At 43.8% G+C, this 17,950-nt stretch overlaps 1 protein-coding gene across 1 annotated transcript in view; it reads right to left on the bottom strand.

The window, feature by feature from the left end:
- Window positions 1-10,374, bottom strand: part of sh3rf1 (SH3 domain containing ring finger 1) — a 31,719-nt gene extending 21,345 nt beyond the window's left edge. The window contains exons 1-2 of the mRNA XM_027028386.3: window positions 10,049-10,374; window positions 8,319-8,891 (exon numbers count right to left, since the gene is read on the bottom strand). Of these exons, the coding sequence (XP_026884187.2) occupies window positions 8,319-8,729 (411 nt within the window). The 5' untranslated portion in view covers window positions 8,730-8,891; window positions 10,049-10,374. The remainder of the gene's footprint in view (window positions 1-8,318; window positions 8,892-10,048) is intronic.
- Between the last annotated feature and the right edge of the window lie 7,576 nt (window positions 10,375-17,950).

The raw sequence follows: 17,950 nt of genomic DNA, 5'->3' as shown, positions 1-17,950 counted from the left end.
CCTGAAGTGAAACATTAACCATGAAACATATTAATCGTGGAAGTGCTGAGGTGAGGGCATTTTGTAAGCTACGGATTAGTCATCAAAAAGAGTGTTTTAAGTATGGAGGGGTGGGGGTCGGCAGTTTATGGAAGAATTACAGAACAGAACAAGGAACCATGTGGTTTTCATAAAGCGGCTGTGTAATAAAATTTTTAAAAAAAAAACAGCAGCTGTGTGTGTGTGTGTGTGTGTGTGTGTTTTGAATGAGCTTTAGTCTAGAAAGGCAGAGGGAATGAGAAAGGAAGAAAGACTGCTATAAATGTGCAAGCATCCCTCATTATGTGTTAAGAGCTAATTCTTCCGTTTAAAAAAGCCGGTGTGGGGGAGTGTTTCCCAAGAAAGTACATGTGCAAGTTTAACTATATAAGTTGCGTGTGTGTGCGTACACCTGTAATGGCCTCATTCCCATGGCAAAGACAGGTTGTGGGTGGGCTGTGCACACACACACACACACACACACACACACACACACACACACACACACACACACACACACACACACACACACACACACACACACACACACACACACACACACACACACACACACACACACACACACAGGACAAAGGGGCAACAAATCCAGAACAAAACAAAAAAAAAAACTGGGGTGGGGAGAAAGCGGAAAAGAGAGAGAAAGAAGGAAAAGGTTACTCGGAAACAAAAGAGCAAAGACATATTACTCTGTAAAACCCCTCAAAGCAATGACTCAGGAGCAACTGGCTTCAAACAAGGCTCCAATTTCATTCCCATTTCTTGGCTCCTGACACACACGCTCACTGTCTCCATCTCTCCAAGCCTCCTGAGACCCAGCTTTGTTCTGCTGTGATGTAACATTTCCTTCCATTTCAATTTCCACTCCACTGCTGACATACACACACATCCACAAACCCCCAGCACCTGTACTCCATTTCCATAACTGCCCCCCACCCCAGTAACATCCCACATGCTCCTCTCCTCAGTTTTCCCCCTTTTCTGCAGGTCGTCCTATCCTTTGCTCTTCGCTCGTCACTCCATCCATCATTTTAAGAGGTGCTCTGAACATGATGGATAGTGTGTGGACATCAGAGAGAGGGACACAGAAACAGACAAAGTTCTCCCTCTCTTCAGTCTGACCTGTGATATGGTTCTGACTCTCTCTCTCTCCAGTCCTGCCTTAATCTTGGCACGCACACACACACACACACACACACACACACACACACACACACTTTGTTGCTCTCACTCAAAAGCTTCTGCACAATTTTAGAGGTCACCAAAAATGAGAACGAGAGACATACAGAATGCTGTGTGTCTCAAAACTCAAGCTGCGTTTAAAAAGTAAAACATCAATTTCATCTGCACCTGTACAACATGACAAAAAAGAGGTCTTCTGTTTGCAGTCAAGGCAGCTAGAGTAAGTCAAAACAAAGCAGCATTTGAACTTCAGACTCGTGCTGGCAATTGAGTGACCTGAAAAAGGTCAGTGCACGAGGGCGTGCCCGAACTCAGCCAGGAAGAAATGTTGCTTTGGTAGAAGTGTAGCCAGGCCAAATAAACAGAGCTTCCTGACTCACCAGCAGAAAAGAGCCAAATGAGGGGAACACAATCTGCTACTGTCTCTCTTTCAAAAACAAATGCATACATGTGGGTTTCTTGTAAAGCACCGTGGCACATGTAATGTTTATACACATCCACGGTTCAAACAGGGAGACTGGGCTGTTTATGTTTGCCATTCTGAGCACACACATGCACATGTGCACACATATGTGTGCGCACAAGGAGTAAGAGGCAGACAGCAAGAGAAAGACAAATCTCACACCTAGTCGTCAACACTCCCACTCTCCAACTGGTCACTGTGTATGCTTTGGACCCAGAATGCATTGCTCTTCACCAAAAGGTCATAACACATAAAGCCACCAAGCTGCACATTCCAACCCGAACAAATAAACAAACAGCTGAAATCAGTACTACAAAGCACATGGCATATTTTCTGCAACTGGGGCCAGCTTACAGCCCATAAATACTCCTCACACTTTCAGAAGCTTAAGAAACGTCCCCCCACCAAACAGTCAAAACATCAATCGCCCAACACAATTTTAAACATTGACAAAGTGCTTGTATCACACCCCACATCAGCATCACCCCCTCCTGGCAGGGCCTTGCTTGAACAACTGTGAGACAAAGGGGAGAGGGGGTGTGTGGGGGGAGCATGAGCTGCCATGACAACAGTCATGTTATCATGGGATGGAGAGAGGCAAAGGCTGTGTTTGACTGCACAGCGGTAACTGGGAATGACACGCTAATGAGATCAGACATACAGTACATGTCAAACACGTGTGCGCGCGTGGGCGCGCACACACACAGCCATTATCTCAGAATGTGGTTCCATTAGAGCTTTTATTTGTGCATTGTAGGGATGGCTGCTATGTGAAAAAGGTACAACTGGTGAAAGATACAACAAAATAATAAATTAAGGCTTTCACCAAATATTTTATTTTAGGTTTGCTCACAGGCTGGGGCAGTAATTGAACCAACCGAAGTGTCACATTTAAAAAGGTCACGAAAAATTACGACTGTTTTTTTAGTCAACACTCAAAACACCCAAAAATTTAATTCAGTCCAATTCGGCATTGTGATTATACCAACACAGGGCTCTAAAGTATTACAAAACACTGGTGGGCTATTCTGGAATAGAAAAATTAAATAAATCAAACTTCCGTTAAAAAATAAAATAAAATATAATAATGGCATATTGGCCTACTAATATAGCAGCAAGCCTGACTGCGTATAAAAGCATTATAAAATGACAACTCTTTAAAAATCAGCTTACATCTTAATGACAATACCATACTTACCATAATTTAGTGTGTTAATAGTACATCACCCACCCCTAAAGGTTTGTAACACACTCCCTCACTCACTCTCCTGATTAGCACTGTGCCAGTGTTGACTCATGCAGTGACATGGCCACCCACAGTGGCCTCTGTAATCCATTTCATAATGCTAGTTACAGAGCCATTACACATAAAATCACAACCGAGAGACAGAGAGTCTGTGTTTGAGTGAGTATCTTTAAACTCTGGAAATAAAGAACAATTCCCAGAGATGACCAGAGGGCTTACTTGTTAGCTTCACATAAACATTTGGTGACATAGAAAAAGAGGAAAAACAAGAAAAAAAAAAAGGTCAGCAGTCTGGGACAGGGAAAATGCGCGCGCGTGCACACACACACACACACACACAATTCCTTTCAGAGTGATGATACAAGGGTTAGGGGTGGACAAAAAACACCCACCAATCAGCTGAAGGCAAAACATCAACCAATTAAACAAATCCACCAATCGGTTCCAAGTCTGAGGGGAAATGAGAGCCACTAAAAATGTCAATCAACAAAAAAAACAGGGAGGCAGGGGTTAAAGTGTGAGATTTCTGAATTTAAACCAGTAAACATGCGACATCTTAAACAGAAAACAGGAACTTAGTCTCAACTGAGCATTCACCCAGCACAAGCATGCAGTAACAAGTCAATGATCCCTCAGTCACTGAGCAAAACTCAAGTACTACGGGGAAATCACCAGAGCTGCCCTTTGACCCAGACCAACTGAGGTGGCTCATTCTCACTGTACCAAACTCAAACAAGTATGAATACCATATCTAAAGTTATTGTCATGTACGTTACTAAACACTGCCTCACTCGGCATTATTATTTAAACAGACATTGGCTTCGCTGACAACAGCTGAGTGTGTCCTCAGACTGGTCAGGTGTGTGACGCATGTGCACAAGTGTTTTAGGACCTACTACCAAGGCCATCACAGTTGGGTTGCCAGGTCTATGAATAACAGCATGCAGGAAGTCAAAACATGCAATGCGGGGGAAAAACCCCCCACTATGGCTGCTAAGAGTGGCTCAGGCAACAAGTACAGGGAACCCATGAGACAGTCACACATTCTCTCACTCCCTGACACACACATCCGAGAGGTGAATAATGACTACAGGAGACTCAGTTGTGAAAGATGTGTGTAGGACAAGTGTAGACGTGCAAAGTAAGCGTGTGCGTGCTTGTTCTGTAGCAGATGCTGTGTAGCACATGTTCTATAGCAGATGCTGTCATCATGAGCGGAAATTTTCAAGCTTTAATTAAGACACACAAAAAACACTAACTATAATAAACCAGTGTTTAAGTTCATCTTTTATGTTTAAGGTAAAAGGAAAGAAAGCACTTAAGAACACACACACACACACACACACACACACACACACACAGGCATGTACACACACACACACACACACAGGCATGTACACACACACACACACACACACACACACACACACTCACACACACAATGAGGTAGAAAGAGAGAGAAAATGTTTCACCCACACCCTTTCCCCGGGGCCCAATATTCTGAAATAAAAAGTCTGTAGTCATGGCTACAAGACTATCACTGATTGTGGCTTTTGAAGCCTCCCTCAAAAATTATTCATCCCGGAGGTAAAAACAGTCATACTAACAAAGCAGTCAAAAACACACACACACTCCAAATGACAAGCATGTCCATACACCATCCACAAGAACTAAGAGTAGAGAGCCCCAGAATTCTCAAATCGTATTGACCCTTTAATCAAAGAAATCTCTCTCTCTCTCTCAACTGGGAGGAACTGAGGTGAAACAAAGCTTTTAACTGGCATTTGAAGATAAAGAATAAATTAAAAGAATAAAATTTGTCTCAGTCACACACACACACACACCCCTCCTTCAAAAATATTTGTTTTAAATAACTTTGTGAGCAGCCGAGAGGTAAAAGAAAGATTTTTTTTTTAAAGAACGAGAAAGAGAGGAATACTTAAGACAATGAGGGAGAGCACATAAAGAACCGAGAAATAATACAAGTACTGAAAGGGCACAGAAACTAAATGATGCAACAGCCAGAGATGTGTGAGAAGGGAGTGAGCAACGAGATATAATTGACAATCCCCTAGGTGACAACATCGGAAAAGGTCCACGAGAGAAGAAAGCAAGGGAGCTGAACAGCAATCGCCAAGACTGTGTGTGGTTTTAATGAGGAGGCTACCATTACAGGAGGCCCAGATCAGCTAGGGGATGCTGTGGCATGAATGATGTCATCAAAAGGGGCCAGCATGAGTCGGTGACGCATGGTGGGACATGGGAGCCAGAGGCATTTACACACTAAGGGTATGACACATAGCTACCCTACCATATTAAAACCTGACCAGAGGTGAGACAGAGAGAGGAGACAGACTCAAACAAAGGAAGACAGAGGACAGAGGCAGAGAAGAAAGGCTTCACACATCAAAGGGTGCAAATGCAGGCTTTAGAGGGGGGAGCATCTAGGGTTTTGGCAATGCATGTCTCACAAAACAGGACAAAACACAGTCAGTGAAGGACAACAATTCTGAAATGAGGTGTGCGTGTTTGTGCACATGTGCGTATTTGGTTGAGGGTTGCCTTTTAAATGAATGAGGGTCATTCCTTGCAGCGGTAGAAGGTGAGAAGGGGGAAATAAGCACACTGAACACAGAGAACATTCTGAGAAATGGGGTGGGGAGGTAAAGAGGGAATTATAAAACACAGTACAGCTAAAGAGAGCCACGGCTCACCCGAAAATCAGGACCTGTGAGAGAGAGAGAGAGAGAGAGAGACGGAAGAGAGTAGAACAGAGAAGAACAGACAGGCCTGGTCAAAGTCCACAGGAGGAAAACAAGCCTTCACAAACACACCTGTTCTTCCACATAGCCCACCTTTTAACTATGTGTATGTTTTAACCATGTGTGTTTTATTAGGTATCTACAGATTTCAGCAGCATGAGACCACACTGCTCACTACCAGCTTCACGCAGGAAGCCCTGTGAATCATTTTGAGCAGATATGACGCAGCTCTTGAGCCACATGGATTATTATTTCCATTCTTTCCCAGAGACTCTATGCGTGTGTGGGGGGGGTGGTGAGCGGATCAAAGAGAACTTTTCCCTTTCTCTTGATTGGCTCCTGACCCCACAGATTCATGACCTTTCACCCCCAACCTCTGACCCCTCCTGTTGTTCCCTTGTGGGGGTTCATCTGGGACAGCTCAGCTGACATGGTGAACAGAAGATGGAGAGACAACAGTTGTCTCATTAACCTATTACCAACATCCAAGAGAGAACATGACTCCAGCAGAGGAGCAAAGGTACGCTTCAATTGAACCTACTCTCCATTCACCTACTTTAATGAGAATCAACTATGTGCATGTACACGCACACACACACACACACACACACACACACACACACACACACACACACACACACACACACACACACACACACACACACACACACACACACACACACACACACAGTGAGAGAGAGAGAAACCACAAGCGGTTAAGGTAAAACTACCAGTTCAGTTGTCACACACATTGCAAAATTTGACCCTTGAGTAATATTTGGTGAGTCAAATGGTCTCTCTGTCTTTCATACATTCTCACACACACATGCACGCGTACACACACGCACCTTTGTTTCACTTTTGTGAGCATGTCACACTCCTGCTGCCTTGTTTTATCCATGTGAGGCTTTTTCCTTACTGCAGCTCCCCACATGTGGCTCTGTGGCCATGCCTCCTCCTGACAGCTCTGTCTTCTGCTCTCTCCTGCACTCTATTCCCCCACCTTAGCCCAACTCCCACCCCTCAGAATCCTTCCTGGGGGCCTGCAGCTGCATGGGGTGGCACAGTGGCCCTGTCTGTCACATCCAAAGAGGCGGAGACGGTCCCAAACGATCCCGCCCTCCTCCTCCACACTGCTCTTCAGCTCTAGTGAGAATTAAAAAGAGGGAAATGGGGAGAGAAAGAGAAGAGAGAGAAAAAAAAGAGAGAGAGAGAGAGAGAGAGGAGGAGGAAGAGATATGGTGGTGGTGTGCAGGGGCATGCAGGTGGGAGCCAGGAGCAGATAAAAAGCCAAAGTGATCAAAGCCCACGCTGGTACCCACAAACCCCTGCCGCCAGCTCCCCAGACACTAGCCCAGTGGAGGCAGGTGCATGGCTCTTAAACCCATAACAGGTGCTTTTGGTAACCCTCAAAATGGCAGCTCTAGCACATGGCAATGCTTACCCAGTAGGAACACTCAAATTGTTTCCACCATTTACAATGGCCAGAGTGGGCATGTGCGTGCATTTCCCAAGCAGAATGTGGTGAATACCAGGACGCAATAATACAGCAGTGCAGTGCGTTTCCCAGTGTGCTGCGAATACCGGGGTGCAACAACACAGCAGTGCAGTGACCTGTTATTGCCTAACAGGTGAGCACCCCAGGCTGCACAACAGAAAGGGTCTGCTCTGCCCACACGCTCTCCCACTCCCACTCCCAGTGAGGGGAGGGAAATAAGAGATTATGGGTTAAAGAAAAAAGCAAACACCACCCCTGCATGTGGCGAAGCACAGCACCTGCAGTCCAACGGAAAAGGACAAAAGCAGAGCGAAGGATCCAGACGCAGGGGTCACCACATTCCGGACGTCACGCACCAACGTCTCGGTGAAGCTGGAGGGTAGGTCGCCTTCTGCTGCAGTTTTTCCTGTCTCCTCCAGATGACCTGGATCTTATGGGCCAGAATTAGACCTTTCCTACGTTCTCGGACACAGGCATCCACATGGCTACGGCGTTTTAACTGGGTCTGCTGAACGGATCTGACCTGGCTGTAACCTGACACCTGAGACAACCTGAGGCGCAGTGAGAGAGAAAGCATGAGGCAGAGAAGCAGTTGGACTGGATATGACCCTCTCTGTTTGCCCTGAACAAAGGAGTTGATGAGTCTGGGAGAGGTAATGGGAGAAGGGAGGGGAGACCGGATTACAGGGACACCTGTGTTTTGGCACTGATCTGAACCAAAAGGAAGATAAAAGGAAATCAAAAACCAAAACAAAACTGCTGCCATGGTAACTACCGAGGCTTGGCATCACATAAGCAAAACATCTTACCTCCAAGTTATATTGACAGCACACACACATTTATATGCAACCAGAACAGAATCTTTATGTACATGTTTTCCTTTTTTACTAATTTCTACTTGTGCCCACCTGCATGAACATACATATAAAACACACACCTCTCATACCATCCCAACACAGACAGGTGGTAACAAAACTGCCCCAGAGACCCAGGAACCTGCCTCAACACTTCAACATCATGCAAACTGTTCCTCTCACAAAAACCTGATGGAACCATGAAAACAAAATCTTTAAATTTGATAATGTAATGGTAAATATATCAAATTCAGTGGATGAAATCAAACAAACTCACCCTGACTGGTGTGCTCTTGGTCTGGACCCTTTGGGGTTGTGTTCCTGTGGTTCCCTGCTCCCTCTGCCCTCCACCAGCTGCCTGGTTCCTCGTCCCCCCGCCAGCGGAGCCATTGGTACAGGCTGTTGCCGGTCCCACCCCCGCCCCCATGCCCACGCCCGCCCGCCTGGGCTGCTGCTTGATGCCGTCCAGTAGGCGAACCAGCAGGATGTTGCTGGGCAACTCTTCCACGCCGCTCCCCACCAGCGTGCGGCACTCAGGGCAACGGAGCTCACCGCGCGACCCCACAATGCCCAGCAGGCATCGGCGGCAGAACGTGTGCTGGCAAGGCAGTACCTTGGCCGTGGCATCCAGACGCTCCAGGCACACCGGGCACTCCAGCAGGTCCAGGAGAGCTGACTCGTCCATCATGCGAGAGCCCCCTGTCCGCTCACACTCACTAGCTCACTCGGCGCTGGTTCCCCAAGGAGAGAGGGGCATGTCGTGTGCGTGCAAGGGAGTACGAGTGTCTAGGTCCACCCCCGTCGTCACGTCACTCCCATGCCGCGGTCATGGTCACGTTACTTGTAGTCACTGCATGAGACAGCAACACAGCACGGCAGCAATGTTACAGGTGAGCAAGTTGCCAGACATCTGCCAGATTTAGTCCATATACTATCAGGCTGCAGTCCAGATTCTTAACTTCACGAAAACCAGCCAGGTCTGGATATTGGATACTTTGTGTGGAATGTGCTTTGTTATGGACAACTCTGTCATCAAAACAAAATCACCTGAATGCATAACACCAAAGGGTCGGGTTTCACCCAACGAGGTAAAACCATCCTATAGCATGAAACACCCCCAGCACTAACAAAAGACAAAGAACCTCGTAATGCGTTACAAACTTATGCGAGCAGTAGACTGCGCAAAAAAAAACAACCAAACAACAACAACAACAACAGTGGACAGTTTACTCCACAGAGGCTGCGAAACCTTGGCAACCGAAATGAACACAATAAGCGAGCTGGCACTATTCGCCGTCACGTTCGCTCAGTTGATGAGACGAGTATACGTGCCTAAACTACTAACGTGCTAAATCGAAGCTGTCGATGCCAGCTCCCGCTGCTCGTGTCCCGTGTCTCCTCGTGCTTCCCCGCGGATCCTACTGCTGATCCCGTTTAATTCCGTATCTAATAGGAGAGCAAGGGATTTACCACTCAGCCCCAGGTCGACATGCAAGGCAATGCGAACGTGCGGCATATAGCTCATGCTCTAAAGATTTCTCAGATACAGCTAGGGAGAATGTAAACCGCGAAAGGCTACTTGCAGACGATTTAAGGCAGAATTCAGTTGAACAATTTAGCAATAAAGATTTAGCACGTGCAGTTTTATTATCATTAGCGAGGAAACATTGTTTCCTATGATGCATACAAACGCAACCCAACAAAACAAGTTTTAGTAACACCACAGCATACCATTACAACCTTAAAATATAACCACAAAGAAACAACAGGCTAAATACCTAAATTCCCTTTTCAAACTCGCACGGTTGCGAATTTTCACCAGTTTTACAACAAACATGATTCGCAATTTTTTGTTGTTGTTACTTTGTTTTACTGTTTAACCTTTCCTCAACGATAGCTTACATACAACACTACCCACACACCAAATTACTATGATTCCAAGCAAAGTTATTCCTACGACGTGTGTAATGTTAACTATTATATTTTTGAGAGCACAACAAACGCTACCTTAATCACGGCCTCTTCTTTTCACGCCTCCTCGTACAGTTTCTTTCCGAGTTCAGCGGCTGAAACTAGTGAATTCGCCGCCTCTCGTCACTTGGAAAAGGGATCCTGAGATCTCGATCCTCAATTTGAAACACGAGTTTACATGTTCGTCCACTTTACGATCCAAAATTAATCCGCTTATTTTAGTCTTTGAAATGGAGATATAGCTCATTCGAGTCAGTGAGGTTTTGGTTGAGGCAAATTACAATTAGAAAGGAGAAAACAGAAGAATCAAGACCCCACGTCCGCATCGACGCGCCATGATGAACTACGTTGATCCTGTGCCATACGCACCGGGATATGTTGTGCAAACGGCAGCTAGTCGAGAGGGCGGGTTTTTTTCCCCCCAACTACGCGACCCGGTTTCAAAAGTGATGTGTTCTTACCAAATAAGCATTAGCACAAGAATGACTGCGTTTCGTGTTGTCTTTTTTAATATAATGTTTATGTAGCCTCGGTCATACTAGAAAAATAGTCTACGTTCTGAACTGCTGTCCCGAATATTTTGAAATTATTCGTTTCTAATCTTCGCCCGTTTTGGTTGAGAAACCACGGTTGCCTAGAGAAGCGGTTCACCAGTCCACTAAACTTTCCGCAAAACTATAGACCAGCATTATCAAATTAAAATGCAGCTGGCGTTGTATTACCTGGATCATGTAACGACTTACAATCTTAAAATCCTTCATTTTAAATTTGAGGTGAAATTCTACATTCCTTTTATAAAGTGACACACATTTACAAATTCTTTCTTACCTGTAGCCTGCATTTTATGTTTGCTTTCCCTTCACCCTTAGTCATTAAAAACTGTGAGAAATTTCATATATGTCAGATTTAGTTTAGTTTGTTTTAGGACACAGTGAATATAAGTGATAACTAGAAAAATACTTTATTGCTCATTTAAACATAATTGTTTGTCAGCTGTTATGCAAATGTAATTTTCACAATTGTCAAACTATCTGAAATAGCATATCATTTGTGTATATATATATATATAATTTTACCTTTTTTATTTATTTTTATTAAGCATTTATTATTTTCTATATAACGCATTACTTTACAGCTATAAAGACACAGGGTCACTTTGCCACAAGCATCCTCACTTACTTCAAAAAAGTGTTTGTTTTAGTAAAATACCCTATTTTTTTCTCACTAGGAGCAAGTGGATTCTTTCTCAGTGTGGGAGGTCTGGAGTGGAAGCTACTCTCTGGCTTAATACCCTAGAGTAAAGATTAAAACCACCACAGGCAACCTGACTATTCCCATCCAAGCAATTATGAAATTACACTGATGATATATGAGCTGGAATAATGTGTGCATGTGTAATGTCTTATTAGTGCTGTGTGGAAATGAACAAGTGCATGACATGCACAGGTTAGTAATGACCAGGGCATTGCAGCCCTTGCTGAATGGTGCAGCTACACAACTGTTCACCAAAGCATTTCAGCAGCTATTTTACCTGACTGCTCAAAGGTTAGACCCTCAGCAGTTTGTCAGACTGCCCCTCACATGTGTACAGGCATGCGCACACACACACACACACACACACACACACACACACACACACACACACACACACACACACACACAGCTGAACATGCTTATTACATCACTACTTTATTAGTTTTCTAGATCACCAGTACAGTCTGCCTCATCCTCCTGTACTGGAATGTGTACCCACACACAACACACATGGAGGATTCCTGTGATTTATTCAGCATCACGGTGGGTTAAAGCAGCAAACATATTCATTCCCCTGAAGCAGTCGCATGCAGATCGGAACTCCATTCTCTAGAAACAGAGGCAAGTTTCATCTTGTGAAACTTCAGCTCTCCTTCAAAATGTTTCAGTGCATAGTAATTTCCAATAGGACAACAGTAAGTGTAATAAGATCAAAAGAAATTAATCATTGCTCATGCAAGGGCTTAAACTGTCCCTTCAACCGACATTCTTTGTAGAAGGTTGCGTCACTTCATCAAGCCAATAAACAGCCTCTGGTTTATTGTTCTTTCGTTGTCTATCTGCCCGGAGCAGTTATTTACAAGATGGTACACCTGAAACCATAAAATGGGGAAGAGGCTGCATTTAAAAATGGGCAGGTAGCCAGAGCCTGTTCACAGGATCCAGTGAATGTACATGTGTACATCTGTGCTGTAGTAAACAGGAAACAAAATGTTTTAATCGCACCTCCATATAAGGTATGAAGGGTCAATATAGATACAATGAGAGGGATACAGCTATGATGGCAGAGCGCAGATTAATTGATGAATTTGCTTAACATCCTGCTAGACCTGTCATATGGAATATATATAGCATATGGCACATTTATCCTACAATACAGTTGACATTGTCCAGTGCAATCAAGTCTTAGTACAAAGGAGTAATGTTCTGTTTGGGTTAATTAAGAACTTAATTAAACACCTACCTTCCTGCAACATTAGTGGCACACACCAAGCACTTTATCGCTGCTTTATTGCAAGATATTTGTAATGCCAAACTTGCTACTCTCAACATTATTGTGAAACTCACAATAGCAGGATATTTTTAAGATATGAGACTGTGGCTAAAACATTTGTTTTTTACATTAGTTTGGTATCTGGATTAGTTTGGGAGCCAATTCCTAACACAGTTGACCATTTGGAATAATATGTGTGAGACTGCCCCTTTAAAACACTGGCAGTAAACCTCCTGCAATGGTGAACATACATGTGTGAGTGTAATAAATAATTCTTAAAGGTTGTCAATGATGTGCATGTGTACTGAGTTGGTTTACACGCAAAACCACCCTCGTGGACTGTAACAGGCAAATTTCCTTTTCAGCCTCTTCCACCCACAGTGTTAGGCCATTCCAGAATACTGCAGCACACTAGCAGGGGTGGGGCTGTGGGTAGAAAACAATAAAATGTAGTGATTTACATTGATCTTGCTGTGTCGGAAGACACAGCATTTTGCGAGGGAGAGAGAGAGAGGGAGAGAAAGAGATGAGAGAGATGCATGCATGTGCTGGTGGTGGTGATGGTGGGGTGGGGATTATAAAAGGCAGATTTATGATGGCTTGGCCCTTAGCTGTCATGCAGAGTCCCACTGGAACTGGCAATAGCCTTCAGGTCATATTTCACTGTTGCCAGGAGACACTTACTACACCCCCTGGGGGTGGGGGCAGTGACCATAAGGCCTGGTTATAGCTTCCTGGCTCACCCCCAAATGACGTACCTCTTTGATATATGACTAACCCAATCATCACTGAATCTAGACTAGAGATTATTATTTTTAGAGCTAAATGGCAGTGCAGGTGATTTGCAATAACTAGGGCATAATTGGACACACACGGACACACACACACACGCACGCACACACACACACACACACACACACACACACACACACACACACACACATATATACACTCAACATACAAAGACACCTATGACACATTCCAATTTAGAAGTGAGTGGCACCCACACTAAAGGCTGGTTTCCTAGGCATGATTAAATCTAGCCTTAGACTAAATTGCCCTACCAATGATGAATTACTAATGGAAACTCTTTTTAGCCTAGGTTTAGACTTAATCTTAGCCTGGTAAATGGGCCCTAAGAAAAGATAAATAATACTGCTATATTTGTATGATGCATTATCAACTTGAATTTAGCTGTTCATTGGTAATTAGTACAGTTACTGCTGGACACAGATAACAAGAGTGCAAGCAGGCCAAGCAGGTTTACTTGAGAGTTTGTCTTACATGAACTGTGCATTTTTGCATCTCTCTCTCTGTTTCTCTCGTTTACCTTCACATCCAATAACATAACTGTAAGTTCAGTAATGAGTTTTGTGTCAGAATGCTATGAGAGAAAACATTTTTCATGTACATGCATTTGTGCGCATGAGAGAGAGAGAGAGAGAGAGAGAGAGAGAGAGAGAGAGAGAGAGAGAGAGAGAGAGGAGAGATGACACCCACTGCTTTGTTCTCCTAACAGGAGTATTCGCTGACATTCGGAACGACGGACTTTGGGGGATGGCTTCCAGCTCGAACACCTTCACCCTCTTCACCTCCAGCGTGGTAATCACACCTGATACAACCATGTGCAAGAAATTACAGATTCAGACTGTGTGGCTGGAGAAGGCAGGCGGCGGTCACACTGGCTTTAATATGTGGCATTTATGCTGAGCACTGTGCACTGCCAAGTCATCTAATCCAGGAACACCCAATCTAAAACACACCATTTAGACACATCGTAATGCAGATAGCACTCTGGAGAGGGGGGGGAGCCACGCTCACAGATAGAATGGTGCATAAAGGCGAATAGGGGCATGTGGGTGGAAGATGCTTGTCAGGCAGGGTTTCCTACCCAGCATACTGCACTGTGCAATGCTGTGACTGATAGAGCAGTGTGCGGTAATTATGGCTTCACCCACAAGAAATACAGATTGCAAATTAAAATCACCTCATGCAATTTGAGGTAACAGTCATGAGTTTTCTTCCCGAATCCTACCACTACATCAAAAATGGGACTTCTGAAAAGCACATGCAGAGCCGGTGCATACTTCATAATTCTTAACAGATGAAAAATATTCTACCTGCATGTTATTAATGAACCATCTTGAATTATGTGGCTACATAGCTACAAGTAATGTTTAATGTTAAGCACACTGAATCAAATGTTATTTCATGCTCTATTTTTCATATTCATGTGGATGTGTTCATTGCTTTAAATGTGATTTCACCAATTTTAACAAAGCCCTTAGAAAAAGTGCAGCTGATACTGTACATGTAGTACAATTGTTTTGAACAGTAATTGTGCTACAGTGATGTTCATAAAAGGTGAAAGTCCCAGACATCAAATGAACATAGTTTGTTTAACCACATTTTATTGGCTAACAGCTGTAGTGGTGAGAAACAGCATTCTATCTTGTCATCCATACGATAGTAAGCATCAGCACTGATGAGCTTTGCATCGAGAAAAGATGAATGGCTATGCCTTCTAACAGCTGGGTTTTTTTTAATGAGGATGCAAATGTTCCCTTCTGTTCTTATTTGTAATATACCTTTCATCACAAAGAAATGTTTGTGCAGAGTTCCAGGATATGAGAGGCCAGGTTGTTGTAGTGCCTGCACCTCCTTGACACACCATTGAACAGGAGGCCCATCTCAGTCTCTCTACCAGGTCAGAGGACCTGCGTCTTCTTAGTCTAACAATAACATTTTTGTCTAAGTAAACATTAAAGATTATGTAAACATTATGTCGGGGTCACTTTTATCTGTACCATCATCGCTATGCTTTTGATGGCAAGGAAGGCTTGGGAAAAAAGTCACCTTCCCTGGTGGTGTCAGCAGGACTTCTCGTCGGTCACCTTCATTGCGGACACTAGCCATCAACTTTTGTTACCACCAGCAAGAACACTGTTGCCATCGTGCTTTTGATGATTTGAATAATCATTATCATCGTCATCATCATCATCATCATCTTTGAGATGACCGTGCAGCCAGTGGACATCACGTTACTTCAGTGAATTACCAGACCAGGAGCTGCCAGCCCATCAGGGTTTGTGTTAAAGGAGTACATCTGCTCTGAACATTACTCATGGACTTTTACTGAGATAAGAACCTCAAGTCATTGTTCAGATGAATGGACTCTGATGGGAATCATAATTCATTTTGACAGTTAGAAAATATTTATTCAATAATCTCAGTGGGGATTTATAGCCTTTTGTTAGTTACAAGTCTCCAGCTCTGTAAATTGTGTTAACGCATTACTTACTAAAACCTGGTAAGCATTTCACTGTAAAATCTCATTTTATTTTCTAATTCTAAAGGAATTGGTCAGTCCCTTTTTGTTTTAATCCTCTGATATATCACTATTTATTATTTTAGCATGTTTACCATGTGTTGAATTGATGTTTTAAAATGTAAATTCACAGTTTTCAAACATACAAATAAAAACATTGAAATGCGCTTTTAACAGATGTTTACTCACATGTCAATTTGCTTACTCAGTCATGAGTAATATACATAGATACAAATGTAAGCAGTCCTCACAATTTAATGTATGGATTGTGTGGGGCTACCAGAGTTTAAGGACCTAGCAACAGCAACCATCAATGCCAACCAGCCTGGTTTACACCAATCCCCACAGTACTTAGGAGCATGTGAAACTAGGCCTCACATGGTCACTTACATAACTCTGCGTAACCTATATTAAACCACAGGGAGCCAAATTACACCTGTATCTCAGCTCTCAGAGACGAACAAGGCCAGTAATTGAACCGGGCCTGAGGCGAAGCAGTGGGAACAGCCAAAGGTGAGCGAATTAGTGAAGGGCCAAGTAAGATACAGAGATGATTAATTTCTCCCTGCATAAGAAAGGGGAGGGCAAACACATGCTTGGCAAAGATGGTGCCGGCACGCGTGTGTAGGACAAAACTCCTCTTTGCCGTCGCACACACTGCCTCCAGGGGATCCAAACCAGGATGTCAATTAGTTACTTGTTCCCGGGAGCTGATGAATGGGGGTGATTTTGTGAAGTGATTCCGGAGGAGAGAGCAGCATGCAAGCGATAACAGCTTCCCCACCAATCGTGATCCATCCTGCTGCTTCCTCCCTGCTGGAGTCAACCAGCACCATTAATCACAGGGACACATGGACACGGACTCTCATCCCAGCCTGGTCCGGCCTCCACACCGATCGGGTTCTGCTGCAAACCGGACTGTGGTGGAAAACAATTTCCATCACCATTTCAGAACTGAAAAAGAAAAAAAAAAAACTAGATCACCAGAGAGAGACAGAAAAAGACAGGGAGAGAGAGAGAGAGAGAGAGAGAGAGAGAGAGAGAGAGAGAGAGAGAGAGAGAGAGAGAGAGAGAGAGAGAGTTGAAACTTTTTCAATGGTCTCCACTGTGGTGATTTATTCTTTATATCATTTCTCCCATGAGCAGATAGTGGGATTTGCAATGCACTGTCAGGGCACCAGAGAAGCATAACTAATGTGGAAATGTCTCGAACACTTCAAGCGAGGGAGATTCCTCCAAGCGAGAGGAAATGAAGGAAAAAATTACATTAAAGACCAATTTTATCATGAAAATGGGGCTGTTGTTGCATGTAAATTATGAAGACACTCTGTTTGTGTGTGTGTGTGTGTGTGTGGATAAAGGCAGGTATTGTCAATAAAGAAAAGCCAAGCTCATAAATCAAGAATTAGTAAGAGAAACATGGGGAAAGGCAATACATGACCACACTGGCATATTTGGAGCACTTAAAAACCCTACAAAACTTCAAAGAATAAAAACAATTCTCAAAATTAGAACACTTTTGAAGCACAAGTGTTAAAGCACCAGGCTTGAATGCACACACCCACCATCCAAGCCACAATCAAAGCCCATAACTGCAGCAGATTAGCATTTAGCAGTAATTTAGTGAGTTCTACATGTCAGTAAAATTGTGGTTGTAAAAGCTAAAGGGTAGAGTTACAATATAAAAAATGGGGCAGCTTAAGCTCTCCAGGTTCTTTCATTCTCTCATACATACTCAATACACACATGCACACACACAATCTACTGGTGTGTTGAGGTCATCATTGTGAGTTTATGACTGTTGGACTGGGGTTGGGGAAAACCCTGATTTTGCTCCAAGTGGGATGTGTGATTGCTGCACACGTTTGCTTTTGATAAATAGCAAAATTGGAAATGGGTCAAACCATGTTTCATAAGTGGAAAAGAAAATCCCACCCATGATGGATGCTGAAGAAAAAAAAAAAAAAAAAAAAAAAGACACTGGTAGAAGGCATCATGGTCCTGAGCAAACATGGTTGACTGCTTGGTTTACACTGGTTCGTCCAAGGCCCAGACAGACAGAGGAGTCACAAGCACACAAAAC

This window comes from Electrophorus electricus, chromosome 2 (assembly GCF_041902795.1).
Source record: "Electrophorus electricus isolate QZ-2024a chromosome 2, ASM4190279v1, whole genome shotgun sequence".
In the NCBI taxonomy this organism is placed as follows: domain Eukaryota; kingdom Metazoa; phylum Chordata; class Actinopteri; order Gymnotiformes; family Gymnotidae; genus Electrophorus; species Electrophorus electricus.
Note: the sequence above shows the minus strand (reverse complement) of the source record. Positions and strands in the feature narration are given on the sequence as shown.